Source organism: Marmota monax, unplaced genomic scaffold (assembly GCF_021218885.2).
Source record: "Marmota monax isolate L192 unplaced genomic scaffold, Marmota_monax_Labrador192_F-V1.1 WCK01_AAM20220418_F8-fsc00220, whole genome shotgun sequence".
NCBI classification, from domain to species: Eukaryota; Metazoa; Chordata; class Mammalia; order Rodentia; family Sciuridae; genus Marmota; species Marmota monax.
In genome coordinates this window covers 1,530,989-1,557,709 of record NW_026693909.1, presented here as the reverse complement: position 1 = coordinate 1,557,709, position 26,721 = coordinate 1,530,989, and the positions used below count along the sequence as shown (strand labels likewise).

Here is a 26,721-nt window from a genome sequence, read left to right as displayed (position 1 = left end):
GGCTGCCGATTGGATGAGGCCGGAAGAGGGCGGAGCTTCTGGGGCGGGGCCAACGCGCCTCTTGATCCCACCCCTGGCCCGGCTCCGTCCCCTGGTGCACGGAAGGCGCGCGTTAGGCCGGGAGTGCGTCCCCGTGCTGCGTGGTCCCAGCCCTCGCCCCGCTCTGGCTCTCCTGACTCTGCCCAGGGAACCCTGGACATACAGATCGGATGCCCTCTTCAACAAAAGTTGTATTACAGTAACAACATAGTGCTGGCCTCTCCACATACCTTTTATATTAATATATATATAATTTTTTTTTTTGGTACCAGGGACTGAACTCAGGGGCACTTGCCCACTGAGCCCTATCCCAGCCCTATGTTGTATTTTATTTAGAGACAGGGTCTCACTGAGTTAGCGCCTCGCTAAATTGCGGAGGCTGGCTTTGAACTCCTGCCTCCGCCTCCCTAGCCGCTGGGATTACAGGTATATGTATATTTTTTTATTGTTGTTGTTGTCGTCGATGAGCCTTTATTTTATTTATAGGCGGTGCTGAGAATCGAACCCTCACACATGCTAGGCAAGCGTTCTACCACTGAGCTATAACCTCCACCCCCACCTTTTTTTCCCCTTAAACACCTTTATTATTTTATTCTTTTAAAAAAGGTTTGAACGGGGCAAGTAGACCATGCCTGTAATCCCAGATGCTGGGGAGGCTGAGGCAAGAAGATTGCAAATAGAGACCAGCCTCAGCATCTTAGCAAGGCCCTGAGCAATTTAGAGAGAACCTGTCTCAAAATTAAAAAAAAGAAAGAAAGAAAAGAGGTTTGAAGCTGGGAGCATTAATGGTGCAGGCCTATAATCCTGGGGACTCGGGAAGCTGAGGCAAGAGTATTACAAGTTCAAGGCCAGCCTGGAAAACTTTTTTTTTTTTTTTTTTTTTTTTGTGGTGCTGGGGATTGAACCCAGGGCCTTGTGCATGAAAGGTAAGCACTCTACCAACTGAGCTATGTCCCCAGCCCCCAGCCTGGAAAACTTAATGAGGCCGTGTCTCAAAATAAAAACCAAAAGGGCTGTGAATGTAGCTCAGTGGTTGTTTGCCTGGGTTCATTCCCCAGGACTGCAATAAATAAGTAAATAAAATAGAAGAGTTGGTTTATACATAGTAAAATTCACGGTGTTGGCCGTGTGAGTTGTGTAACCACCTCTGCAACCCAGGTGCAAAACACTCTTCCACCCACACGTGTGTGTGTGTGTGTGTGTGTGTGTGTTTGGAGTGGATCGGAATGTCCTCTAAGCTGGTGTGCTGAAGGCGTGGTCCTCGGTGCTGCAGTGTCCTGAGGTGGGCCTTCAGGGGGTAACGGGATCAGGAGGTCAGAGCTCACACTGATGGGTGCGTAGACTACTGGGCTGTAGCAAGGCTGCATGTCACTGGGTGTGTGCCCTGCAAGGGTACTTTTTGCTGGGGCTCCTGCTCCCTCTCTCCCACTCCCTCTCCTCCCTCTCCTCAGGCCCAACACACTGCAGCCAGCCAGCCATGGGTGGAGAGCTCTGAAACTGAGCTACAACAGAAGTTGTTATTCTTGGGTATTTGTCCCCGTGATGAAAAGCTGACTTAGAACTGGACCTCCTCACTGCCAAACCCTCCCCGCCCTCAGGCAGCTTCAAGGTCATGGTGTAGCCTTGGGCCTGGTTCTCCCCCTGGTGTGGGACAGCCCTCTGCTCCTGGCAGCAGTGCTCAAGCCACAGGCAAGCCCAGCTGTCACCTTGTTCTTCAACCTTAGGACCCAGCCTCAATCCCAGCACTGCCACTGAAGCAGTGGCTCTAGACTAGCTTAGACTGAGTGGAGGTGGCTTCTGTTTCGGTGAGTGCTGGGAGGGGCTTGTGGGTCGGGTACTGGGTGCTTGTAAGCTACCAGAATGTTCCACAAGCTTGCAGCTCCACACTCCTGCAGCCCTCTGGGCCCCTTGCTGCCAGGGTTCCTCCTCTACAGTCCCAGTGACAGGCAGGTCGTGGGAGCCCACACAGCCTTCAGGACCCTTCCTGATGATCAGGGGCGTTGAGAATCCACTCCTGACACGTGCGCCTTGTGTTCACACAGATCCTTTGGGGACATATCTGTTCACATATTGTGTTCACTTTGTAACGTGGGTCCTTTTTCTCAGTTTTGAGTGTTCCTTACAAGGTCTTTATATCAGTCCTTCATAGGAGACAGGTGACCTGAAAATATCTTCTCTGTCTCTGTTCATTCCCTTAACTGTCAAAAGAAGTTTTGTTTTTGTAGTTTTTTGGTAGGTAGTAGAAATTGAACCCTCATGTATGCAAAGCAAGTGCTCTGCCACTGACCCACAACCCCTGCCCTTTTATTTTGAAATAGGGTTTAAGTTGCTGGGGGTCTTGCTAAATTGCCTGGGCTCCTCGTGCCTCAACCTCCCAAGTAGCTAGGATTACAGGTGTGTACCACAACACCTGGCTAAAGAGTTTTTTTTTAATCATTCTTTTTTTTTAATATTCATTTCTTTCATGTACACAATGCCTTTATTTTATTTTTATGTGGTGCTGAGATCGAACCCAGGGCCTTGCACACACTGAGCGCTCTACTACTGAGCCACAACCCCAGCCCCAAGTTTTTTTTTTTTTTAACTTTAATAATAAAGTCCTTTTTCTATCTCATAACACTATTGCTTAACCAAACCACAGAAACTTCTGTTTTCTTCTGGAAGCTTGACAGTTTTGCTTCATGTTGAGACCTATGGTTCCGTTTAAACTACAGGTAAGGTGTGAGGTATGGGCCAAGATTTGTTTTTTATTCCTTTTTCCACATGCAGATGTCTGCTGTTTAGCACTGTCTTAAAGGCTGCCCCTTCTTCAGGGCCAGTCACTTTTGCAGAAGACGGATGGTCTACATGTGCTGGTCCATTGATCAGCATCTACCTTGTGGCCAACACCAGCCTCAGCTGTGCTGAGATCAGTTACTGGTGTGTTCTTATTCAAGATCACCTCAGCTATTCTAATTCCTTTGATTTTCACTGTTTGTCACTATATCTTAAAAAATCCAGCAGAAGGACCTGGGGCACAGCTCTGTGGTAGAGCACTTGCTTGGCAGGTGAGTCCCTGGGTTCCATCCCAGCTGAGACTTGACGGGGTCACCTGAAGCCTGCAGGTCTCTGGTTCAGAAGCAGGGATCCCTTCATCGATGCTGGTGCTCATCTCCTCTGCTTGACATCTCTCATCGCAGGCAGAGTGATGTGACCACCACCAGGATCGAGGTGTGAATGGACACAGTAAGGTTCGTGGCAAGGATGGGGCCACTTGGCAGTTGTGCCAAACAGTTACTAACAGCCGCCCTACGTTAAGAAATCCTCAGAGCGAGCGGGACGGGACAATGCACACCTGTAATCCCAATAGCTCGGAAGGCTGAGGCAGGAGGATGGCGAGTTCAAAGCCAGCCTCAGCAACTTAAGCAACTCAGGGAGACCGTCTTTAAATAAAATATAAATAAGGGCTGAGGATGTGGTTCAGTACCCCTGAGTTTGATCCCTAATAACCCCCCCCCAAAAAAAAAAGAAATCCTCAAAGTGTGTTCTTACTAATGGTGTCTTCATTAAAATGTACACATGCAGAAGAAAGGGGGAAAAAGTGGCCCAACTGCATATAACAGTAGTGTTTTTATTCAGAGTGTAGACCCCAGCACTCTGGCAGCTCACGTGGGATGGGCAGGAGCACTCCATCTCTCCCATGCAGTCTGCAGGAGGCAGCTGGGGCCAAGGGGAGCAGCACGAGGCCGGGGCAGGGCACCCAGGAACCAGGCCTGCTGCACCCATGGGCACCACACCAGCCTCACCAGCACCCAACCCCACAAGGCAGTGGGCTCTGGCCACTGTGGCCTTTCTGAGAAGGATCTGAGGTCGGGACCAAAACAAAGAAAGAACCAAAGTAAGAACTTGCTCCCAAGTCCAACCCTCGACTCTGAAGGCATGGCTGCTCCTGGACCCCAAGGCCAGCACCTGAAACCCTGTCTGCCACTACAGGAATTCAAGCCCAAGTAGCCAGCATCCAGCCAAGGAGGCAGATGGACAAGACTGAGATAGCCCTGGGGTACTCTTCTCTGGTCAGGTTGCCTGGAGACTGGCCAGTAGCCTTCAGGAAGCATTAGTTTGCAGACGCACTGGCCAAAACCCCAAGACGACAGGTGGCCCCCAGCCACCCAGACCCTTGAGAAGGCATGTGTGGGTCCTATCCTGCAGGGGCATGGCTGGGGAACTGGCCTGGAGGGCAGGCGTCACAGATGACTGGTGGGGGCACCAGATAAACCTGCTCTTCAGCACGTGCGCCCTGTCCTGGCCGGTCTGGGGCATGTAGAGGTGCCGCACAGGCTCCATTAGTGGCTGTCCACACCAAGGCCCCAGTGGGTGAGGGTGAGGCCAGAAAGGTGCAAGGAAACTGCCAGCAGACCCCTAGGAGAACCATGCCTTGACGGGCAGGAGGCCACAGGGTCCTGGGAGCCACCAGCTGAGAACAAGGAAACCAGATGCCAGGTCCACCTGGTCACACATTTAAGAACGGGAAAGCTGAGGGCTCGGAGCCCACAGGCTCTGCAACCATTGCCTTCTGGGCCCGTGCCTGGGGAGGCTGGGCTGGGTGGGGCGCCTCTATAGAAGCCCTGGTGCCACCCAGGTGGGGGCAGGCCACCAACTCCATGCCAGCAAACAAGGAGCCACGACAGCGACTAGGGCCTCTTTTTGGGGTGTCTGGGCCCTGCTCTCTAGACACTGCCAGAGAAGTTTCAGCCTCATTGGTGTCTCCAGGGATTGGGAGGGGACAGGAGTCCAGGGGTGGGGAGGGCACAGGGCTCCTAGGCAAGGCTGGGGTGGAGCTCAGCGGCTGGAGGAAGGCCTGGCCCCCAGGGGGAGGCGAGAGGCCAGTCAGCAAGTCCGATGGGCCTGCAAGGGTCGCTGCGGGGCCAGGCTCAGTGCAGGACCTGGGAGCAGGGGGCTGCTGTCCACAGGAGGCCTCCAGGTGCCTCAGGATCTGGAGGAAGAGAGGAAGTGGGAGGTTCCTGCATAGCTCCAGGAGTCCTGGGGGACAGCTGGTCCCTCCTCACATGCCCTTCTTAGCACACTGCCTAGAAGGCAGGGCCAGCTTGGGCAGGAGCCTGTCGTCATCGCTGCCCTCCCTATGTCACTGCCATGCAGGTAGACATTCCTGTCCTCAGAACTTCCTGGGAACCATTAGGGAAACTGAAGAGCCAGTTCTTCAGCATGTCTGGTCACCCCAACAGGTGGACATGAAATGCACCCACACCAATGTGCAGCCCAGGCTCACTCAGCACTGTGACTGGAGCCCATCAGCGGGCCGCACTGGCAGACGGAGATGAGGCTGGGTGACGAGCAGCTGTACTCCCAGCAGCCACAGAATGGGAAAAAATGGGGACCAGGACGATGGAGGGGCCAGGCCTGGCTGGGAGGGGCCAGCAGCACTCAGAACACTGGGGAAGTGGACGCAGACCAGGACTGGAGTCGGAGGAGGCTCCCCTGGCCATGAGGCTGCGAGGAGGGAGGGAGGGAGGAGGAAGAGCGAGCCAGGCGCTGAGGCTGAGGGCTGGGGTTCTGGGACGTGACCGTGCCCCAAACATGGTGCAGCCAGCACAGGGCGCAGGGGACAGCAAGGACCCTGTTCCATTTCCTCTGCCAGCACTGCCCACCAAGAAGGGCCTTGTGGGGCATGTGTCCAGGAGAGGGACACTGCCAGTGGCCCCAGTTGCTGCCCACCTTGGTGGCCTTGCTGGTCACAGGTCCAGGGCTTCCCCTGCTGAGTTGCTGCAACCTTGACTGGGAGAGGAGGAGGACGTGCTCCAGGGGAAGGAGGTCAGCACAGCCGAGGGAGGCGATGGCACTCAGGGCCCTCTGGGAGGCAGGAGGCAGGGTCAGCACCCAACAGCACACCCAACCCCAAGGCTGAGCCCTGTGCACACCGCCCCCTGGCTCCCCGGTGCCCCCGCCCCACGTGGCCCCAGAGCCCCTCTCACCATCTGCTGGTGCTCGCCAGCCCCGTCCAGGCGGTGGAGGAGCAGCTCCAGCACGGCCTCACAGTTGAGCAGCCCGCACCTGTGGGCAGGAGGGGATGGCTGGGTGTCCCCACGCAGGCCTGGCTGGTGGGGGGTGGGGCGGGCGTCGACTCACTCTTTGAGGAAGTGCTGGGCCTCCTCCCGGCTCAGGAAGGTGCGTGGCCCCTGCACCAAGGTCCTCACCAGGCTTAGCTCTTGCTGGCAGTCACTGGCGGCCACAGCCTCGGCCCTGGGGAGGGAAAGTACTCAGGCAGTTCCAGCTCTGGTGGAGGGGGACGGCCCTTCCCCCTCCCTAAGCTGGGGTGAGGCCTGGACAGCAGGAGCCCTGGGGAAGACCCCTGTGGGAGTGGAGGCTACATGTCCCCTCCCCTAGCTGATCCTGCTCACCTTTCTGCCAGGTCGCCTGGCTCCCGGCTGGCCCCTGACTGGCTGTCACTACCAGACCTACTGCCCAAGTCTGAGGCCCTGCTCAGGTCACTGTTCTGGGAGGAGTTCTGGGAGCTGGGGCTGCTGTCCAGCTCATCCCAGCCCCCTCCGGCCTGCCCAGGCTGGTGTCTGGTGGCTGCAAGAAAAGATGGCAGTTGTGACCCTCAGAGGCTTTGTTCCAGGTGGTGGGGGGGCAGCTCTGCTTCCTATCTGTCCCTTCCCCCAAGTGAGGAAGCACTGCCACCTGCCTCCACGCCCCCAAAGCCCCAGGCCCCAGCACACAGGAGGAGCAGCCTGACCCGAGAGCAGGAGTCCTTGCCTCAGTACCTCGGACACCTGGGAGGGCTCCAGGGAGCTGGTTCCCAGGGGTGGGCAGGCCATGGCTGACTGCAGGGGTCACGGCAGGCTGGTAGGTGTCTCCCCAGGGTGGGGGTTTCTGGGCTCCAGGGCGCACGGCATTAGCCACCACCTCTGCAGCCTTCTGGATGGTGGAGAAGAGGGCCTCGCTGGCAGAGCCTAGGCCCACAGAAGGGAGCCATATGAGCCCCAGTCTGCCCCCTGGTCCCCACATTCTCCAGCACGGAGGGGCCAGGGCTGCTCCCTGCTCAGGGCTGAAGAAGACAGGATACCTGCTGCAGGTAGGAGCAGAGGTTCCTAGTGGGACCCCAGCTCCCTGGAAGCTTCCAGCATATTCCATTTCAGCAGTTCCCAGGACCATGGTCCTGGACACCCTCAGCTTACAGGAGCTTGGGGCAAGGGCATCCAACGGGCTTGTCCCAAGAAGCAAAAATGTTTGGGGCCCTTTGCTTGAGGGGTGCTAGGACTGATGCCAGGAGGGGCTGCCCTTTTGTTTCCTGGGCTAAAGCAGAAAAGCCCACAGAACCTGGCTTTCAAGGCCCTTTCCTCCCAGCTCGGTGCTCCAGCCAGCCCCGCCCTGTCCCCAGGGCCAGCAGGGAGACCCTCTCCTCTGCCTCTGTGTAGGCCATAGCCAAATGAGGCACCAGCAGGAACCCCCAGAGCTGCAACCAGGATGGTCTGTTAGAGTCCAGCACCAAACTACGGGACCCCAGCAGATGCCAGCGTCAGGGGCCAGCTGAGATGCCCGACAGCAGCACAGGCTTCACAGATCCCGGCCCGCAGGCGTCTGCAGACACTGCTCCCCGCACCCCTCGCACAGGGGACAGCTGTTTCCACCTTGCTGGCCGCTGCCTCAGCCCTCAGTCCCATCAGGGGACTGAGCCCCTGCTGCTGTTGCTGGCTAGACCCTGCCCTCCCAGCCTGACTTCTCTCCCCTGCCCACAAAGCCAGTGTGGCCCCGGCCCTGCTGCTCTCCTCGTGGCCGGGCAGAAAGATGCCAATGGGGACCATGCCAGGAAAGGGTCCACAAAGGTGGGGCTGGGGTTAGCAGGGGAGGCCCAGGGGCCTGCTCCCACTGTCCTCCTATTCCCTGCTCCCCCAATATGCTAGGGGCCCCAGAGCCTCACCCTCTTACCTGCCTGGGCTTGCTCTTTGCTGTAGCCAAAACCCTGGAGGGTGCCCTGAGGCCTGGACTGGGAGCCCATGCCTATGGGAGGATTCTTGAGTCAGTGACCAGCTAACCCCACCCTTAGCCCCACCACACAAGCAACCAAGCTCAGAATACTCCAGAGGAAGAAACCCAGTGACAGGCTGAACGTGATCTCCATGTCTAGTACCTGCTGGAGCCAGGCCCCGGGGAGGCTGGGAGGGAGGCAGCGGCAACGTGGCGTCAGAGAACAAGGTGCTGCCCAGGTCCTGGAGGAGGAGGCAGGGCGCTCAGCGTCCACATGGGCCTGCTGCTCTGGCCCCATTCCTGTCAGCTCTGCTCCATCTCAGATGCTTCCCCTGAGCTGCCCAGCTAGACACAGGGGCTGGAGGCTGGCAGCAAGGAGCAGAGCCTGGGGTCCCATGTGGCAGGAGAGCGGCAAACACCCTGTGGGTACTCTGGTACAAGTTCAGAGTGACCCTGATCCTGGGCTCACCTGGGCAGCTGCCCGCACCTTCTGGTACAAACTGTTCCCGTGGAGAGGATCCGGGGGCCCTGCAAAAACTAGAAGGCAGAGAAAGCCAACAAGGGGTGGCTGAGCCTGGGCACTGCTGACCACCTGTAGAGTATGGCTCTTAAGGCCCATTCCTCCCAAGCTGTGGGCTACGGATGCCCCATCCCTACCGGCATGGCCAGCAAGGAGTCCCTCCTCAGGACCTACGCAGGCCACACCCAAGCAGATCCCCAGCACCCTCCTCACCTACCCGACAGCGGTGGCCCCTTATCTACCACCGTGGTGGCTGCTGTCTCCCCAGGTACCCATGCCTCCCCTCCTGCCAAGTCCCTGCTTCACCCCTCACTGCTGCCTTAGGCCTAGTCTCCTCCAGCCAGACGCAACACAAGAGGCCTTGCAGGGACTGGATGTGCAACCCAGGTCTGTATCACGGCCTGAAAGGCCCTGCTTGGTTCAGCCCCACTCACGCCCAGCTTTGGGCTGTGCCAGGCTCCCTCTGCTAAAAAGCAGAGGTCCTAGAAAACCAGACTCAGTCACCCCCAAGCTCTCCTGCCTCAGAGCATGAGAGCACCCCTCATCTACTCAACCTCATCCCATGAGGGCTTACAGCTGCCCGTGGAGAACCCTTAGCCCGTACCTCCAATACCTCCAATGCAAACAAATTCCCCTTTTCACCCCTTAATAGTCAATCAATTGACAATCCTTCTCCCTGCCATCCCACCCTGGCTTTCCCCAGCAAGTCTGTGCTGGCTCCACGTACCTGTGGCTTCCTGGATGAGGGCAGAGTTGCGTTTGAGGATCAGCAGGAAGGAGGAGGAACCGTGGCTGCACAGGTAGAGCAAGATCTTCAGCACCTGGGGTCCACAGGTACAGAGTGCTGAGAGTTCTGGCATGGGATGCTCAGGGCAGAGCCCAGCTACCCGACACCCTGGCTACATGTCTTCCCCTCCAGCCTTGACACCCACAGTGGGAACTGGGGCCTGACTGCTGCCACACAAGGACTCACCTTGAGCTTGACGTGGCCAGAGCTGCTGTCCAGGCGGTTCAGGAGGTATTCCAGTAGGCACTGGCTGCTGCCCAGGGACTCATGGGAGATTTCTGGAATGCGGTCAGGTTAGGGAAGGAACCTGTGTGTTTGTGTGTGTGTGTACAAGCGCTCGCGCTCACGGCCTGTTGTAACACACATTGCATCAGGATGCATTGGCTGAGGAGAGAAACCCAACCTCCTGTTGCCAATGGCCTTCTCAGGGCGTGCTTCCTAGCGGCACTGACTGTAGGCCCTGGTTTCAGGAGTGCTGGGCTTCCAGGGTCTCCTGTATAGCAGTTCTTGGACCTGCCATCCCTGGATCCTATGATGAAGGAGCTGTGGATGCCCACAGGAGAGCAGAAACCCTAGTAACCTCAAAGCCACAAAGGGCCCCTGCCATCCACTCTCCCCCTCACCAGGAACATGGAGGAAGGATACTAGCAATCTCTTCAAACAGGTAGCCTGGACACGGGACATCATCATCCGAGGTGCCCTTCAGGAGAATTGGGAGCTGAAAGGGAACAAGAGCTGTGACACATTGCCATCTTACACATGTAGGCCCACAGTCACCAGAGGTGTTAGAAATAGGCCTCACCTAGCTAAGAGGGACCAGAACCAACCCCAGGCCACAGGGAGGAGAGAAAGGAATGATGGTTCTCTTCTTGGGTCAAGACGAGGCCCAGCTCCCAACCTTCTTACTGACATGTGAGGTGGTTTTAAATAATACTCCTGCTTATTGACTAGTAAGAGCAAAATGCCCAGAACATTCTACGTAGAGAATGTGAATGCTGCTAGTTCTCCTGAGCATAGGTTCAAAGAATCAGAACCATTCACTCTCCAGATTCCTGAGAACAACTAACTGAAGTTTTAGATTTTATGCTCACACATCAACAGACATACCAGTAATCATACCAGTATGCTGTTGAAAACTAACATGTTGTCATGTTATCCAGTATCTGCCCAGAATGGAAAAGTTGGGGGCCATTTAATTAATTAATTTATTTATTTACTTACTTATATGTTGGGGGTTATTTTAAATAATAAGCACTGGAATCATGTCTGGTGCCAGTGACCTGAATGGCAGCCATGTGTCAGGACTATACTTAAAATCGTGCAACGTGTGTTACAACAGGCCGTGAGCGCAAGCGCTTGTGTACACACACACACACACACACACACACACACACGGCCACACCATGCTATTTGCCCACCACGCCCTGAAGGGGACCTGGAGGGAGGGGTCTGCAGGACGACAGGAGAACACAGGAGAGCTCGCACAGAAGCGTCCCGTCCGAGGCTCTGCGCGGGAGACCGGACCCTTCTGGCAGCCCAAGGCGCGCGTCCCCGGACTACCCGGTGCTCTAGGGCTCTGGGCTGTCAAAGGACGACGCAGCGTTCCGGACAATGGCTGGTCACAGGCTCCTGAACACCCACTACCCAAGCCTCTAGCTTCCCCTCCGTCGCCTGGAGATGTCTGCATCTCCCGCACGCGACATCTCCAGGACCTGAGGCTCCCTAGGCAAGGTGCCGTCCGGAGCGCCGCGGCCTCCGGGTGCGGGAGGTCGCCCGCCCGCCGCCCCCTCATCCTCCGCGATCAGGGAGAGCTCGGCCCTTCTCTCCTGCTGCTCAACAGTCCTTTCCCGTCGTCCCAGGAAGGTCCCCAGGCGCCCGGAGTCGGCGGGGCGAGCCGGCCTCACTCACCCGGTGCAGGAAGCTCAGACGGTCCCGCAGCGGCGGCGCGGCAGCCATGGTCCAAGTCACCTCCCGGCCTGCCCCGCTTCCGCCAGGCCCGGGTCCTCCAATCACCGCGCGGCTCTGGCCCCGCTAGCCAATCGCTCGCGGGAGGCGGGCCCTAAGGTCGGCTTCGTGAGCAATTTGAGTTTGAACCAACCCGCAGTCCCAGACCACAGACAGACAAGGACCAGAGCCAACTGCAGGGGCTCTAGGCCTCCAACCTGGAAGAGTGGGCAAGCTAAGCCCGGAAGCGCCGACCGATTTACAGCTGGACGCCGGAAGAGGGCGGGCTTAAGATGGCGGCGCCCTCAGGTGCCCAGAAGACCCGCTCATGTCGGCAAACGGAGCGGTGTGGGGGCGCGTGCGGAGCCGCCTCCGCGCCTTCCCGGAGCGCTTGGCGGCCTGCGGGGCCGAGGTAAGGAGCCGAGGGCGGGGCCGTGCCTGTGGGGCCAGAAGGGCCGCGCGGGCGGTGGCGGGGGGGGCGATGGCCGCGGTCAGGCCCCCGACGGCGCCCTCCCCTTGCAGGCTGCGGCGTACGGCAGGTGCGTGCAGGCCTCCACGGCCCCCGGCGGCCGCCTGAGCAAGGACGTCTGCGCGCGGGAGTTCGAGGCCCTGCGGAGCTGCTTCGCCGCCGCGGTAGGTGGGCGCGACCCCAGCCCCAACCCGCCCCAGGGTCGGGCTCTCTCCTTCAGGCCGCGGGGAGGACCGGCGGTGACCGGTGGAAGGCGCTCGCGCCAACTCACGTTGGCATGTCACCCAGGGCCGTCCTGCCCGAAGGGACCCCAGCGCCGCGCTCCGCGTCCTGTTTGCAGCACGCGCTAGTGGCCGCTGCCCCGCGCCCCCTTCATCGCTGACCATTCCACAAGGAGTCCTGGTCGGTTCTTGGTCCGAGATTTCGTCTGTCTCTGACCCCTGCACCTGCGTCCTTCCTGTTTCTGGGCTTCAGCATCTTCTGGTCCGTGCCATGGGTCTTTATGCAATAAAAGTCCTGTACAAATAGCCACATACTTTAAGGGGAAAGACCCAGGCCCTGGTGAAAGTGGGGTTCGTGGAGGCTGGAGGACTGGGCCATGGTGAATGTTCCAGAACAGGACTGGGAAGCTGTCACCTGCCAATGGGGCTTTTGTTGTTTATTTATTTTTAATTTTTTGTACTGGGGATTGAACCCAGGGCACTTAATCCCTGCGCCACGCCCCCATCCCTTTTTTGCATTTTTTATTTTAGAGACAGGACCTTGCTAAGTTGCTGAGGCTGGCTTTAGACTCACAATCCTCCTGCCTCAGCCTCCTTAGCAACTGGGATTACAGGTACTACTGCACCGGGCCCAATAGGGCTTTAACCACAAGGGTCTTGTGCCATCATTATTCTGGGGTTGCATATACCTTAGGTACCCCTAATTCAGTCTGGGGTCTGAGGTGAGTCATGATGCCAGTGATTACTTGTTTACTGGAAGCTATTAATGCAGGGAATTGGGCCAAAAAAAACCATAGCTGGCTAAGACTCACAGGATTCAGTGAATCTCAAGCAACTTCTTGATGTTTCAGGACTGCCCTAGGCAGAATGGCAGTGGACGAGGAATCTGGTTCGTGTTCTCCTTTTTGGAAGGCTTAGGGAACTCTCTCTTCTTTTAGTTCTTATGGCTTAGCCCCACCATGTGGCCCCTTGACTAGCTGCCCATCCAGAGGCCAGTCACTCACCAGCAGTTGCCCTTTGTTCCTTTCGGCAGCTTCCCGGCCTCACTGCCCTTCAGAGGGGAAAGGCAGCTTGTGGCAGCTCTTTGTTAGATGAAGAGTGGCGTGCTCCTGCTGTTTGTAGGTCTCTGTGGCTGGTCAAGAGCTAACCCTTAGGTTGTCTGGCCATCTGTGACCCCCCCCACACACTCTTTTGCCAAGGTCAGGTAAAGGCCTCCCCACAGCAGTCCTTGCATGTGCCCTCACTCACTTGGGCTGGGGCCCCCAGGTGTTTCTCACAGTGAGGAAACCTGCCGATAAGCTGGTTCGGGCCTCTCCTCCCCATGATCCAAGGCACTTTTACAGGGTTCTACATGAGGAGGTGGAAAGGTCATTGGGCTCAAATTCCTGCTGCATCCTTGGAGCCCTGTGACCTGGACAAGTGACTTCACCCTGTCTGAACCTAGTGAGAATAGTCTCCCACTGCTATTGCCCGAGTGTGTGTGTATGGGACCAGATGTGTGTGGGCCTGGTGGGGTCTGGTGCAGGTGGTGCTCAGGGGTAGGCAAGTGAGGTCTGTGCTGGCCATCAGGGTCACTGTGAACAGCTGAACTGGACACCCAGCCCTGGGGTGAGCTCCAGCCAGCTCCCCCAGGACCCATAAGGTATTTGGTAAAATATGGCATTTATTGTGGTGGGTTTGTTAATTTTGAGCCATATCTAGTTTGTAAAAAAGCCACTCTGACAAAACGCTTTTATCTTTCAGGCCAAGAGAACCTTGAAGGGAAGTTCCTAGGAAGGACCCTACACTCTGACCTCCGTCCACCACCACTGGATGGCACACAGCGAACACTCTTGGGGCTAGAAGGGGTGGGAGCAACGAAGTTCTTGGGTGTTGGAGCGTGTTTCTTCTCAACAGGTTGAACCTTGGGTGGGCAGGGACTTATTATATGTAAAGATCTGGGTTAGGTTAAGATGTAGTCAAGCCAGCAACAAAAACTATTAAATCCTGCAGCTTCAGCTTTATTGTACAGAGTGAGTGGCCTGTGGGCCTGGCCTCCCCCAAGAAGCTGGCAGGTCTGGGCCATGGAACACTGCCACCAGGTCCCCACTTAAGAACCTTCTCCCCAGATGCATTTAACCTGAGTAGTGAGGAAGCCCCTGAACCTGATAGCCAGTGCCCAGGACACACCAGAGATAATAGTCCAGTGGCACAAGGGGACCCACTCTGCAGATGATTGGACTTAGGAAGGAGGCTGCTCTGACTGCAGCTGCCGAGTACCTGAGCCCAAGGTGCTCTTGAGCACAAGCCTTTTCCAACCCTTCTTGAGTTCCCCATCCCATCTCATGGGGACCTTTCTAAAAGGTCCTGAGGCCACAGGGAAGCTACAGGCCTGAGCACCACCTGCTGGGCACTGTGGGGGACCATCCTGTTCACTTGCTGGGCAGAGAGGGCACGCCATCCTTGTCACAGCTTGCACCCCCCTCAGGGCCCTGTGGCAGAGCAGAGCTAGGGTGGGGCCCTTTGGCACTGCCTCCTGTGAACTCAAGTCTGTGCCTCTGCCTTGCATCTAAACCCTATTTCAAAGCTGTAAGTGCTGAAACTCCCACTTCAAGATGTGCCTTCCAAGAGGGTGTAGTGGCCACTGTGCCAAGGCTCTGGAGAGGCTGGGTCTTGTCCAGAGAGAGGGACATTGTGCTGGCATGACTCTCCGCTGCTGCTGGGGTGTTGGGACGGGGCAACACACATCTCAGAAACACTAACTTCTCAAGTGTTCCTTTCTCAGATGGAATGGTGTCTGCTGCTGCACACATGACCTGTCTAGGCTTGTACTGTTTCAGGTGTGCTCTGTGTGGCTGCCATAAAAGAATACCAGAGACTGAGCGGTTTATAAAAACCCTTTCTCATTCTGGGGGCTGGAAGTCCAGTGTCAATGGTGTCTTATGAGGGCCCTCTTGCTGCACCTCCTGGCAGGTGGCAAGGTAGGAGCATGCACACCTAGGCACCACCTGAGCTCCCAAGAGCTGTGTTCCTGCCATGGGGGTGACTCGTAACCCAAGCCCCTCTTCGAGGACCACCTCGGTGCTCTCGTGGCAGGCTCACGTTATGCCCAGGCAGAAGTCTTGGTTCCCAAGGGAGAGCTGGAGTTCTGCAAAGCCAATGCTTCTGGGTTCCCGCCCTGGCTCAGGGTGCTGTGCACTGACTAGGCAGCACTGTCGCTGCTCTAGGAGGGAGCCTCAGGTAGGCACCACTGCCCTGTGGTCTGCACTGGGGTGGACCTGGCCCTTGTCTGGCAAGGGCAGCAATTGACTTGGTGGGTGGCTCACTGATGACCCAGTCTGAGTTCTGGCCAGAACTACTGGCTGCTCCCAGTAGTCATGTGACCCAGACAGGGTTGGTGCCAAGGAGTCAGAGCCCTGTTCAGAGGTCTGCAATTTCTTGGGGAAGAAGTTCCTGTCCTTACCTGTGGAGGGCTGCTGATTGGAAGGGGCAGATGGACAGCCAGGAGGAAAGTGTTGAGGGGGCAGGTGAGGGCAGTGGCAGCTGTGACGTGCCCAGTCATGACATCCATCTATTGGGGTAGGTGGCCCTGACTCTAAGGAGGGCGTTGGGAGGTGGGGAGAGTCCAGCAAGGAAAAGCAAACTGGGTGAAGTTAAGATGTTCAGGAAAGTCAAGGCAAGAGAAAACTCGCACCCCAGAATCCTAACCCGTGGAGCTTGATCCCAGGGTCACCCAGAGGCTGCTTCACCACGCCACAGCTGATCTGGAGTTGTGAGGAACGAAAGGTGGAAGGTGACCTGGGATTCATACCCCTCTTGAGCAGCGTTCAGCAGGAGTCCCAGCCTGGCCTGCAGAAACTCCACTCCTATTCATTTTCTAGCCATCAGGCTGCCCAATGACGTAAGTTAAAAGATCACAGTAAAATCTAAGGACTTCAGCAGGTGCAGGGCGGCACCACACAGCCCTACTCCCCAGGCTTCCGTGACCCAAAGACAAGCCAGGCTCCTTGTCCCTGCATTCCTCAAGTGCCTCCCCCCCAGGCCAGGGGTGTTAAAGGCACAGAACTAAACCCACAGCTCCCCGCCTAATTCCCCAGCAGGTAAGAGTGGAAAAGGAAGGGTGGCTGAGGCAGCCCCACCCCGGGCTGCGAGCCCACTGCAGGCATAGCACCTGGTGCGGCAGTGCCACTCCACAGCTGGCAAGGTTGTGGGCATGCACGTGGGGCTGCACTTGCACTGTGAGCATGCGGGTCCTGTGATGTTTGGTGGTGGGGTACCTCCCCCCAGGACCCCCAGTCCAATCAAATCCTGACTGGGTTTTCCTTCAGGTGACTCAATGCCAACTTGACTCTTCAGTCATCAGTGGTGTTTTTATTTTTAAAAAAATCTCAACTAATTTCAAAGAACAGGCCATGAAGTGTGTGGATGATTGACAGGAAGCTCAGAGCAGCTACACCCTACAGCTGGCCAAGGCTCACCCCGCATGTCTCTCACACCAAGGGCTTTGCCTGCCAGTGGGGAGGCCTCAGCATGCTTAGGGAGGAGCCCCTGGAGGAACAGAGACCATGGTAGAATGCAGGTGTCATGGAGACCGAGAGTGGGACCAGCACTGCTTGACTAGGCACAGCAGTGCCAGTCACAGAGCCTCAGCAGGCCACAGGTGAGACCCTCTTCCTCTTGAGGACAGCCAGAGCCCACAGCTGCAGAGTCCTAGAGGTCCTGAGAAAGCAGGGAGAATGCCAGGGAGGGGACAAAGCCGCAGACAAGGCGGTCCTTCAGGCTTTCCCAGCGCTTGCTAAGGGGCTCAGACAAATACCTGGGAAGAAACAAGTGTGACCTCACACTCACCAGGGACGCGGCTAGACACTAGCTGGCCTCCTCCAGAGCCCCAGACAACTGTTTAATTTGCCGGCTGTGAACCACCTGCAGTGCGCCCCCTGCTGCCTGGCGGAGCTGGGTATCCAGGGCACTGCGAAGATCGTTCACCTGGACATCAGGGAGGGGGTTAAAGCTGATGATGATCCCATCCTTTGGGGCTGGCTCCCCCTCTGGATGAGGGGCAAGATCCCGTCGCCTCCTCCGAAGGTCAGAGCCAGCTTGCAGCTTCAGGTCTCGGTTGGGTTTGGGGTTGTCTGGCCTCTCAGCCCCAGGAGCAACTATCCTGGGGCTAGGCGCAGGGTCTGGCCTCTGCTTGGGCTCCTGGTTGGCAGTATCTTCCCCGGCTCTTGGCTGCTCTTGAGAAGCAGGTACATGGTCCCCACCAGGGGGCTCCTTTTTTGCCTCCACGTGACCACCTTGGCCCCCCTCAGAGATGGGCTGGGGTTCCTTCTGACCTAGCATGGCTTGGGGCTGAGGGTCCACTCCTGCTGGCCTGCCAGGTGGGTCCACGGCAGGTCCCAGGTCTCGGCTCAACTGCCTGGACTTCATATGAGGGTCCCCAGCCTCTACAACTGCCCCTACCATGGGCCGGTCAGCCTCCTTCTGTGTGTTGGCCCCAGTGGCTGCTGCTTCCTGTCCAGTTTTTTTCCTTTCTTGGGAACCTCCGCCAAAGGTGTCCTGGCTTTGCCTGAAGACCTCCCCAGCAAGATGCTCTTCTGGGCTCCCAGGGGCCCCGGCAGGGTGTGGCTTGAGTGCTGGTTCCAAGTCTTGGGCCACCTTAGGCTCTTTCACAGCCTGGGCCACCTCGGGCACGGCACCTTTCTGTTCCTCTCTCGGCTTGGCCTGGGCTCCCTGCGGCTCTATGTCAGATCCTCCACCAGGAGGACCAGCTAGGTCTCTGCCCGCTGCCCCCTCGGGTTTCTCTGGGGAGTGCTGGCCCAGTTCCCGGGGTGGAGCTCGGCGATCCCCTGGAGCTCCAAGTGCAGGTTTCAACGGCTGTGGAGGGGCATTTTCCATCTTCCCAGCAGGCCCATCTCGGGCCTCCTTATCCTGACCTTTGGGCACACCCACTCCAGGCTCTGGCTGCATGTCTTCTGCAAGTAAAGCTGATGTTAGTTTGGGCCATAGAAACGAATACAAGCTGCTAATGCAAGGACTAAAAAGAACAGACTTCGAGAAGTTAAGAATTACAAATCAAAATTAAACTCGCCCTCTAGACGTCAGGCCAGCAAGCCTCAGGTCCAGCCCCAGATGCCTAATGCCCTCCCCCTGCCAGGGCCAGCCTACCAGGCCTGGACTTGTCCTCATCCTCCTGCCTCTGCTGGTGGATCTCCTTGTGCTGCTCCTCGATCACGGCCAGCAGCTTCTCCTGCTGGTCCAGCAGGCGCTTCTGCTGCACCTGCTGCTCTTTGATCACCTGCAGCAGGACAGCGTGGTCCAGCATCTCTGCCCTGCCGGCTTCTGGTGGGGACACACACAGCACACACTCAGGACGCTGGGCTGCCAGCATGACGCACCTCAAGGCCCAGGGCTGCAGCGGAGGGCCACGCCGCCTTCACCTCAGCCGCATGAGTGCAGTGAGGGTTCCGCCAGTGAGAGTTCCAAGGAGGCCTAGAAACCCGCCCACCACTAGCTGGGTGCCAGCTCCCGCCCGCAGCCACACCCTGGTGGCCAGGGCCATCCAACCAGTTAGCCCCCCACTGCTGTGGTTCAGACAACTGCAGAGCCCAGCTCCCTGCCCGGTACTTGCTGAAAAAAATGTGCCCAGAGAAAAACCAAATAAGTCTGGGAATGTGCCAGAAGATCAGCAGTTATCTGGGGTGGGTGGTTTCCCCATTGTTCACACTGTTGTTCTAAGCCAGTCACCTAAGAAAATAAAAGTGACAAGCTAGTTTTTTTAAAAGGATATTGGTGGGGCTGGGGATGTGGCTCAAGCGGTAGTACGCTTGCCTGCCATGCGTGGGGCGCTGGGTTCGCTCCTCAGCACCACATACAAATAAAAAATAAAGATGTTGTGTCTACCGAAAACTAAAAAAATAAATATTAAAAAAAAAAAAAAAAAAGAATATTGGTACTTTAAGAAAGTTTCCTCCAAGGTGAGAATAAACACAGTTCTCCTTTAAGAAGAGCATGGGGGCCAGACCCAGTGAGGCATAGGCCAGTGGCCAGCACACAGCTGTCCTGGACACCCAGCAGCCCTGGCATGTAGGGGAGCACATACCCACGGAGGGAAGTGGCCAGCCATGGGATAGCACAGACGGGAGGGGAGGGAGGCTCCAAATGTCCACTTGCACCTGCGCCCTGTTCGTATGCAGAGCCAGGCATCACCAGCAACCACCACCCATGGGGTCAGCAGGGAGCTGGCTTTTTTCTGCAAACCCTTCAGCACAGGGTCAGTTGTGGGCAGCAGGCACCTGTGGCTTGTGAAATTTTCACAAGTACTAAAACTGAGAATCTCTGAAAGATGACGGGTTAGGGCTGCCAGGGGAATGGCTCACATTAGACGGAAGAATGCCCAGCAAGGGCCCTGTGTGCCTCACAGACTGGCGGCAGGCCATCCTCCCCAAGAGTGACATGGTGACCGGCTGCAGCAGTTCAGGGCAGCATCCTGCCAGGGGCACTGAGGGTTCCCCGGACACAGCCCTAAACTTCGCCCTGATCTCCTGTGGGCCAGTGGCAAGGATGCCGAGGCTGAGGACGAGAGGCAGCCCCTACTCCCTGCCCAGTCCCAGACACTTGCCCAGAGGGAAAGGCCATGTAATACAGAGTGGCGCCCACATACCTCCCTTCAGGGAGCTGTCCCCATGGGTTACAGACCAGCCACCTCAGCCATAGGTCTCACGTCACCCTGGCTGTCTCAAGTCATGATGGTCACATGAGGTCCCACGTCTGCTGACACCCTCCTGCTGCTGGGGTGGGGTTCCAAGAGTGCAGCCCCCCCCCCCCCCCCCCCCGGCCCCGTGCCTGGAGGACCAGCCCTGGACTCTGCTGAGAGGGACAGGGCAAGGAGGAAAGAGGGCCTTGATGCTGCAGGAAGTCCCACGGGACACAAGTCAGACACTGGAGGGGTAGGACCACCTAGCCAGAGCCCACCAAAACCAATGGACCAGGCAGAGGGCTGTGGCTGCCCACATGTGGAGCCCCGTGTGGAATGTGTGACACACCCATCTCTAATGGGCGGGCCGTCCTCTCACAGAAGCCTTTCAGTGGTCCTCTGAGGACAGCACAGCCACAGCAGGAGAGTCTCTGAGAACGCTGGGTGTTGGGCCCAGCTGGGTGGGCTCCCCAGCCGACGCCACCCGCACGAGGCCCTCCGCGAGCGCACTGCATCCCAACACACTCCTTCAGGTCCTACCTGCTACTATCTTTTTAATTTCAGCTGTTCGTCCCGTTGAGAGGCATACGGAAGAAAGGCAGAATAGGAAACTGTGAAAAGTCTCTTTTCAGAAAGAAAAAAACCAAAGCATCAAATAGGTTTACATGACAGAGCATAGGAACTGGAACCAACGAGCACAGCCAGACCAACAGAGAGGCAAGAGCCACAGCAAAGGAAAGCCTTCTGAGCAACTCCACACCTGCAGAAACCCACCATGCGCCCAGCGCTGCCTTCCAGGACTTCTGCCACAGTGCCTGCTGGCACCCAGCAGAGCGCAAAACCGCTCTCTCCCCCACCCTGAGGGTGGCCCTGGAGCACGAGGCAGCACCATGTCCAGAGCAGCTGAGGCTGGTGCCAGGCTGGCCCAGGAGACCTGAGCAACCTGCTGCCTGCCGTCCCCAAGGACAGTGGGGCCAACCTCCCAGCTGTGTCCTGAGGGAATGGTGACGTGAGTTGGCCGGCCTAGGAGGCAACATGGCACAGAAGCCTGTCCGTCACCAAAGTCAGCAAGAGGGGCCATCACTAGCAGGCCACTAGGGGGCCACCACCTCCTCCTCTGCCAGGGAGCACTTAGGATGAGGTAGGTAGGGTTCAAAGCCAGGAAAGGCATGGCCAAGCTTTAGGGGGCAGGGGACAGTCCTTTACAGCACGAGATGGGCAGGAAGGGACCCTGCGAGGACCACAGGGTCACAACCCCACAAGGTGGCCCCAGGCCTTAAAGCGAGTCTTCACACCTGGGTATGCTAACACCCACCCTGGATGGCTCCAACCCTGAGTGCTGGAAGCAGCGACCTGCCTGCTTTAAGGTAAAATAAAAGGGCAATTTCGAGCCACAAGGCACCACGGCAGGTTCTTTTTGAAGGGGAGAAGGGAGATAAAAAAGCACTTCTTCATAGAAGGGCCAGGAGAAAGCCCCAAGGGGGAGACAGAAGAGGGCTGCAGAGGGTACTTCCTTAGAGAAATGGAGGTGAGCAGAAGCTGGGACCTGATGGGCTCCGGGGACCACCCCAGCCTCTCCCCAACCTTACCCTGGGGAACTGGGGGGACTGATGCTCAGGCCTTACCCTCCAGCTTGCTGCCCGCTTGGTCTCCGCCTGGGCGTTCTGCATCCCTCTGCTCACGAGGCTCTGGCTGCAGGCCAGCCCCAGGAGCTGGCCTCTGCGCTGGGAGGGGCGCCTTCCCACCTGCACATACAGGAGGCTCAGGTTTTGCAAAATGCTGGGGGTGGGGGACAAAGGAGGCAGCAGATGTTTCCTAAAACGATTCCCCGACGTAGCCCCCCCAGCCTGTCAGCAGTTTATATTCAACCTGATGATTACCAGGGAAGTAATAAAAAAATATTTAACAATCTCATAGGCTTGTGGCAGTGAGCCAATGTTAACTACCTTTGCCAATTAAAATGCAAGCCGCGTCCTAACTAGCTCTTAGACGGGCACTTAACAATGTGTTACCTGTCAAGCGCTCCCGAGCCGTCCCCAGTGTGCACCCAGACACACCAGAACAGCGTGGCACCTGACATTTAGTGGTCTGCAAACAACTGTGTGACAGACACTATAGTAGCTGTCAAGCCACCAGATTCTTCCTTCCCCACCAGCTGCTGAAGGGGCTGCTACATTCACACGCTGATCTTGTGAAATGGGAGAGAGTAATCAGTCCCTCCTGCCCATTCCCAAGCCCACCCCGCGGGAGCTCCCCAAGGTAAGCTGGCTGACACCCACCAGGGCCACTCTCTGCAGGCTTCTCCGTGTGCCCCACAGCACCTTGTGCAGGCTCCCCTCCAACTGCGGCCAGGACCTTCTGATCTGCAGAGATCACAGCCTGGGGCCCTGGGTGCAGATCTCTGTTGCCTGGCCCATACTCGTCCTTCCCAGGCTGGACATCTGGTTGGTCGTTTCCTTCTGGAAGCTTCTGGAGACTTTCGGGAAGACCACCTGCTTCCTCCAGGACCTGGGCCTGTTCAGGTCTTCTCCCTGCCTCTCCCCTCTCAGGCTCCCTCCTTTCTCTCTCTGATTCAGGGAGAGGCAGCGCCATCTGCCCCTTGCCCTCAGGAGCCCCTCCATCCGTGCGTCTGGAAGGCAACTTGCTCTCTCCTGGCCCTTCTCGGTCTTGACCTTCATCCACCACCACCTTGTCATGAGGCACAGGAGGCTCATGGCGGTGGGCCTCACCCATGGGGACAGCAATGCCTGAAAGGACAGGGAGGTTGGGGGGTCAGGCTGAGCAAGCGGTACCCACTTTCAACTTCCCAGGGAACCTGAACTGGCTCCAGTTCTCATCAGGGTGAAGCACCCAACAGCACCGCCCCCCTGCTAGCCCACCGCATCAGCCAAGGTCTGACCCCACTCTGGAAAGCCACGAGGGAAGCAGTGGCAAGCAGAGAATGGAGAGACCGAGAGTGCTGGACGCAGGACCTAAGGCTGGGCCCAGGGAAGATGCGCAGTCTTCAGTGTCCCTCCACGAGGACTGGGGTCCCTCTCTGTTCCCAGTGCCACCCACCTTGACCAGGGCGATCAAGTTGTGCGGCCTCTTGCTTCTCCTTGGCATCTTCCTCTCCAGGCACATTCACGGGGCCTTTAATCTGGGCCTGCTCCAGGTCCTCCTTCTCCTCGGGCAGCTTTGGCTTCTCCCGGCCATCCTCGGCCATGTTCACCGGGGGATCCTGGACTGTAAACACAGCACAGCAAGCTGAACCACCCTCCACCCAGCTGCCTGTCAATCAGCACAGGGAGCAGGTGGCTCTCTGGGATCATGACCACATTTCCCAGTCGAGTGCCAGAGCCTCAGCAGCCATTTTTCCCAGCTCAATCATTAACAGCTAAACAGCAAAGAAAACTGTCATTTTTCATGTGTATTCATAACAAAAATATGTCAAAATGCAATTTACACCTAATGGCACAGACCACTCCATGTAATGCTCGGCCATGACCACCAGGTGGCAGCATGAACCCATGGATGGGCTGTCTACAGAGGGTCCCCTTTGCAGGATGACCTGCCCAAACTCCCCTACCCTTCCTCTAAGGGAAACATTAGGAGTGCTAACCTGCAATCCTGTGAACATCTTCCTGCTGGTGGGGGAAACTCACTTCAAAAGGACAACAGCACAAGGAGAGCTCTTTATTGTCCTAGTGCATCCCACTGCAAGCCACAGTGCAGGGGCCAGCAGGCCACCGAGAGGGGTCCAACAGGGCCCAGGAGGAACCACGTCCAGCTAAAATGGCCACTTTCTATGTTTTAGGCGAGCATGGCAGAATCCAAAGAACCAATTAGGGGAAAACAACTCTGGAAATCAGAACCCCTTCCTCCCAGAGGCCCAGGGCCACCTCTGTGCCCCATCCCCGACCAGAATTGTCAGGAAAGGGAAGTAAATGTGCGCCATGGGCCCTGGGTGCTGTGCTGTGGACCTGGGACCCATGAGATGCCGTGCGGAGAGGATTCGTCCATGGGCCCATCGGAGGGGAAAATGAGGAGCCGCCTCAGCTCCACATCAGCCTCACGTGGCAGCCGACTGACACTTAGTCAAGGGAAGCAGAACTGGACACACATGAGCCAGGTGTAAAGGTACCGTCCATTTGGGGCTCAAGAGTCCTTAACGAACTGGAGGCTGGCACCTCCTGTGCTGGAATGCCTCACAGAAAGCTCTACAGCGCCACCGGGTGACAAACTCAGGCAGGTGACAAGGCACCAGTCCCCAGCACACAATTAGCCCCCTGGCAGAAGCCCTGTGCATGAACAGGAAGAACCACAGGTCAGGTCAAGGGGAGCTTCCAGGGCTGGGGCTGTAGCAGTGCCAAGCGCTTGCCTTGCACGTGGAAGGTACTGTGTTCAATCCTCAGCACCACATTAAAAAAAACAAAGGCATGCTGTTCATCTACAAGAAAAATCCAAAAAAGGGGCTTCCAGCAGAGTGCAGAGTTGACAAAGGGCTGGGAGGAGGGACAGTGAAACAAAGAGAAGCCCACTCTCCCCAGAACAGGTGCCCCTGAGCAGCGGCTTTCTAGCAGGAGACAAACCTGTTTGTCCTCAGGCTGAGCAGACAGTCAGCTTGGTCACTGACTGGGGCTCTGGGAGGAGCGTCACAGGGCTGGCGCGTTCTGCCTCTGGGCACCACCACTGTGTCCTGTGGTCAGTACAGATGGAAACTATCCCCTCTGTAATGCTGCGGCTGTCCCTGCAGCCCAAGGACGAGCTCCCACCAGAGCCACATTGGAGACTCGGGACCCAAGGCCTCTGCATGGAGCGGGGACAGGCTCCACCAGCTCTGGTCAGAGCTGCTGCCCTCCTCGCTGTGGCTGTGCTAACCTGCTACCCAGGAAGGGCTGTTTAAAACCCCGCCTTCTGGGGCTGGGGCTCAGCGGTAGAGCGCTCGCCTAACATGTGCGAGGCCCTGGGTTCGATCCTCAGCACCACGTAAAAATAAATAAATAAAAATGAAAGTATTGTGTCCAACTACAACTAAAAAAATGAATATTAAAAAAACTCTGGGCTAGGGATGTGGCTCAAGCGGTAGCGCGCTCGCCTGGCGTGCGCAGGGTGCTGGGTTCGATCCTCAACACCACATTAAAATAAAATAAAGATGTTGTGTCCACCTAAAACTAAAAAATAAAAATAAATAAGAAAAAACCCGCCTCTGGATGTGGCTGCTACGTGAGCCACAGGGTCAGAGGGCTGACTCCTGATGCTCAGAGGCCTAGGCTGGTGCCCAGGGCCAGCAGTGCAAAGTTGGGGTGCCAGCAAGGAGAGGGATGCTGGACCCTCACGCTTCTTTACAAGCAGGGTGTCTGCCAGGTGACCAATGGGAAGGGTCAATCTTCAGAGGCAGCAAGGTGGCCCAGGTCACACACGTGTGGTCAGGAGCTGACACTGCGTTACATCACCAGTCCTTCTTGTTTTTTAGGTTGAGATAGGATCTCACTAAGTTGCTCAGGCTGGTCTTGAACTTGTGACCCGCCGCTCCAAACTCCCAAGTAGCTGGGATTAGAGGTATAGTCTGATCCAGCTGGGTCAGAACAAGGACTTTTAGAACCTGCTCAGCGGGGACAAGGAAGCACTACCCGGTTAAGGAGAGAGCAGAGGAACACGTGACAGCAGGTCTCGCCCTCAGTGTCCTGATGCTCTGTCAAAGGTGCTCAGAGGCTCTCCCACCCCCAGGGTGTGGGCAGCAGTGAGGTTATGGAAGACCATCAGGAACAAACAATGATGGAGTGAGAGAGATCCCACCAGCTGAAGGCACAGATGTGTGGCCCACTCAAGCCGAGGTCGCCTCTGCATCAGCACCCACAGGTAGGCAGCTCTGGCTGCAAGCAGGCTGAAGTGCAGGCCCACCTCCTCTTCCCACAAGGCCACACAGCCTCCCCACTGCTGGGGAGAGGGGACAGGCACAGGCACCAGGGTGTGGGCCAAGACTATGGCCAGTATGCATGAGCGGGGGGCGGGGAAGGTGAGAGGGAAGCTAGATGAGCACATGGCCGGGTTCAAGGAAGAGCTGCAACACTCCAGGACCCCTACGCACCCCAGACCCAGAGGGCTTCCAGACAGGCAAATGGCCTAATCAGCTTTTCTTAATTGTCTCCATGAGCCTTTTCAGGGACACAGCCATGCTTGCCAAGGGCCTTTGTGAGGCCTGGGCTGCACCTGCCAGTCCCACGTGTCCCATGTGAAGGCAGGACTGAGTCCATGGAAGGGCTCTCAGCAGAGGAGGCAGGTTCCATCTGTGGTCTCCTCAACATCAGAAGGCCAGACGCTCAGTTCATGCTGATGTGCAGCTCATGGGCACAGGCTGGTGAAGTTTCCAGGCCCCCAGCTACGCCCCAGGAGGCAGCCCTTTGGTACAGGGGTGACTGGCAGCTAGAAGACAGGGGAGTTGCGGGCATGAGGCTCTGAGGGGCCACGCATTAGTCTCAGGGAAGAAATGAAGACCAGAATGGGTGGTGGAGGGCCTCAAGTGAGCATGCGGCATGCAATGACAAGATGCAGACACTGTCCCCAACCAGAGACAACACAGCTCCATGGGACAGGAGCCCAGCGCTGATCAACCAAGAAGCTCATCACCAGGCAGGCCTGCACTGAACTGGGAAAGGCATGGCATCAAGTTCCCCCAGGGACCCTGCAGACCAGAATTCAGCTCTGGTCGCCAGGACCCCCCATCACTAGATCCCCTCGGCATCAGCACCTGCTTTATACCCAACAGCTCAGATAGCTTCAGACTGGCCTTTCCCAGCAGGGACTGAGTCCAGGCTACCCACGGGGGTGGGCACGCACCAGCCACCTCCTCTAGCGTACCTCCTCCCAGTCTAGTCGTCACCACTGAGGCAAGGCGGTACACAGCAACCTGTGGCTGCTTAACACGACGCTTGGCTTCTCTGGGCCCAGCCTGCCCTCCCTCGGCACCTGCCTGGCAGGCCGTGTCTGCTTCTCAGCCTCTTGACTGCAAGGAACTGGGATGGAAGAACCTTCTCACCTGCTTCTGCCAACCAAGGAAGACAGAAGAAAGTTCCTGAAGCTGTTCCTTGCACAGGGCTGTCCAGAGCAGAGGGCCAGGGGAGC

General features: G+C 57.1%; 3 protein-coding genes across 10 annotated transcripts in view; 1 reads left to right on the top strand and 2 right to left on the bottom strand.

The window, feature by feature from the left end:
* Positions 1-3,629: 3,629 nt before the first annotated feature.
* Tepsin (TEPSIN adaptor related protein complex 4 accessory protein) lies at positions 3,630-11,360 on the bottom strand. Of its 3 annotated transcripts, none has more exons than XM_046463195.2 (13): positions 11,220-11,360; positions 9,957-10,029; positions 9,498-9,589; positions 9,252-9,345; positions 8,474-8,541; positions 8,168-8,246; positions 7,966-8,037; positions 6,801-6,989; positions 6,435-6,609; positions 6,163-6,276; positions 6,009-6,087; positions 5,752-5,886; positions 3,630-5,011 (listed from the first exon to the last, which is right to left on the bottom strand). In XM_046463195.2, exons 1-13 carry the CDS (start codon positions 11,265-11,267, stop codon positions 4,529-4,531), a joined length of 1,701 nt encoding a protein of 566 aa, XP_046319151.1. In that variant the 5' UTR covers positions 11,268-11,360; the 3' UTR covers positions 3,630-4,528. The 3 variants fall into 3 exon arrangements, with proteins under 3 accessions (XP_046319151.1, XP_058441251.1, XP_058441252.1); XM_058585268.1 differs by lacking the exon at positions 11,220-11,360 and adding an exon at positions 10,747-11,118; XM_058585269.1 differs by lacking the exons at positions 7,966-8,037; positions 11,220-11,360 and adding an exon at positions 10,747-11,118.
* A 153-nt stretch (positions 11,361-11,513) lies between these two features.
* Positions 11,514-13,942, top strand: Ndufaf8 (NADH:ubiquinone oxidoreductase complex assembly factor 8). Its single transcript, XM_046463197.2, has 3 exons — positions 11,514-11,667; positions 11,778-11,888; positions 13,689-13,942. Exons 1-3 carry the CDS (start codon positions 11,584-11,586, stop codon positions 13,716-13,718), a joined length of 225 nt encoding a protein of 74 aa, XP_046319153.1. The 5' UTR covers positions 11,514-11,583; the 3' UTR covers positions 13,719-13,942.
* A 2,333-nt stretch (positions 13,943-16,275) lies between these two features.
* Slc38a10 (solute carrier family 38 member 10) overlaps positions 16,276-26,721 on the bottom strand; it is a 40,548-nt gene continuing 30,102 nt past the window's right edge. For 3 of the 6 annotated variants that reach the window (XM_058585266.1, XM_058585264.1, XM_058585267.1), the window contains 6 exons: positions 22,675-22,842; positions 21,897-22,364; positions 21,243-21,362; positions 20,158-20,181; positions 18,090-18,263; positions 16,276-17,896 (listed from right to left, as the gene is read on the bottom strand). In XM_058585266.1, coding sequence (XP_058441249.1) covers positions 16,791-17,896; positions 18,090-18,263; positions 20,158-20,181; positions 21,243-21,362; positions 21,897-22,364; positions 22,675-22,842 — 2,060 coding nt within the window. In that variant the 3' untranslated portion in view covers positions 16,276-16,790. The remainder of the gene's footprint in view (positions 17,897-18,089; positions 18,264-20,157; positions 20,182-21,242; positions 21,363-21,896; positions 22,365-22,674; positions 22,843-26,721) is intronic. The other 3 variants (XM_058585265.1, XM_046463194.2, XM_046463193.2) reach the window with 3 other exon arrangements.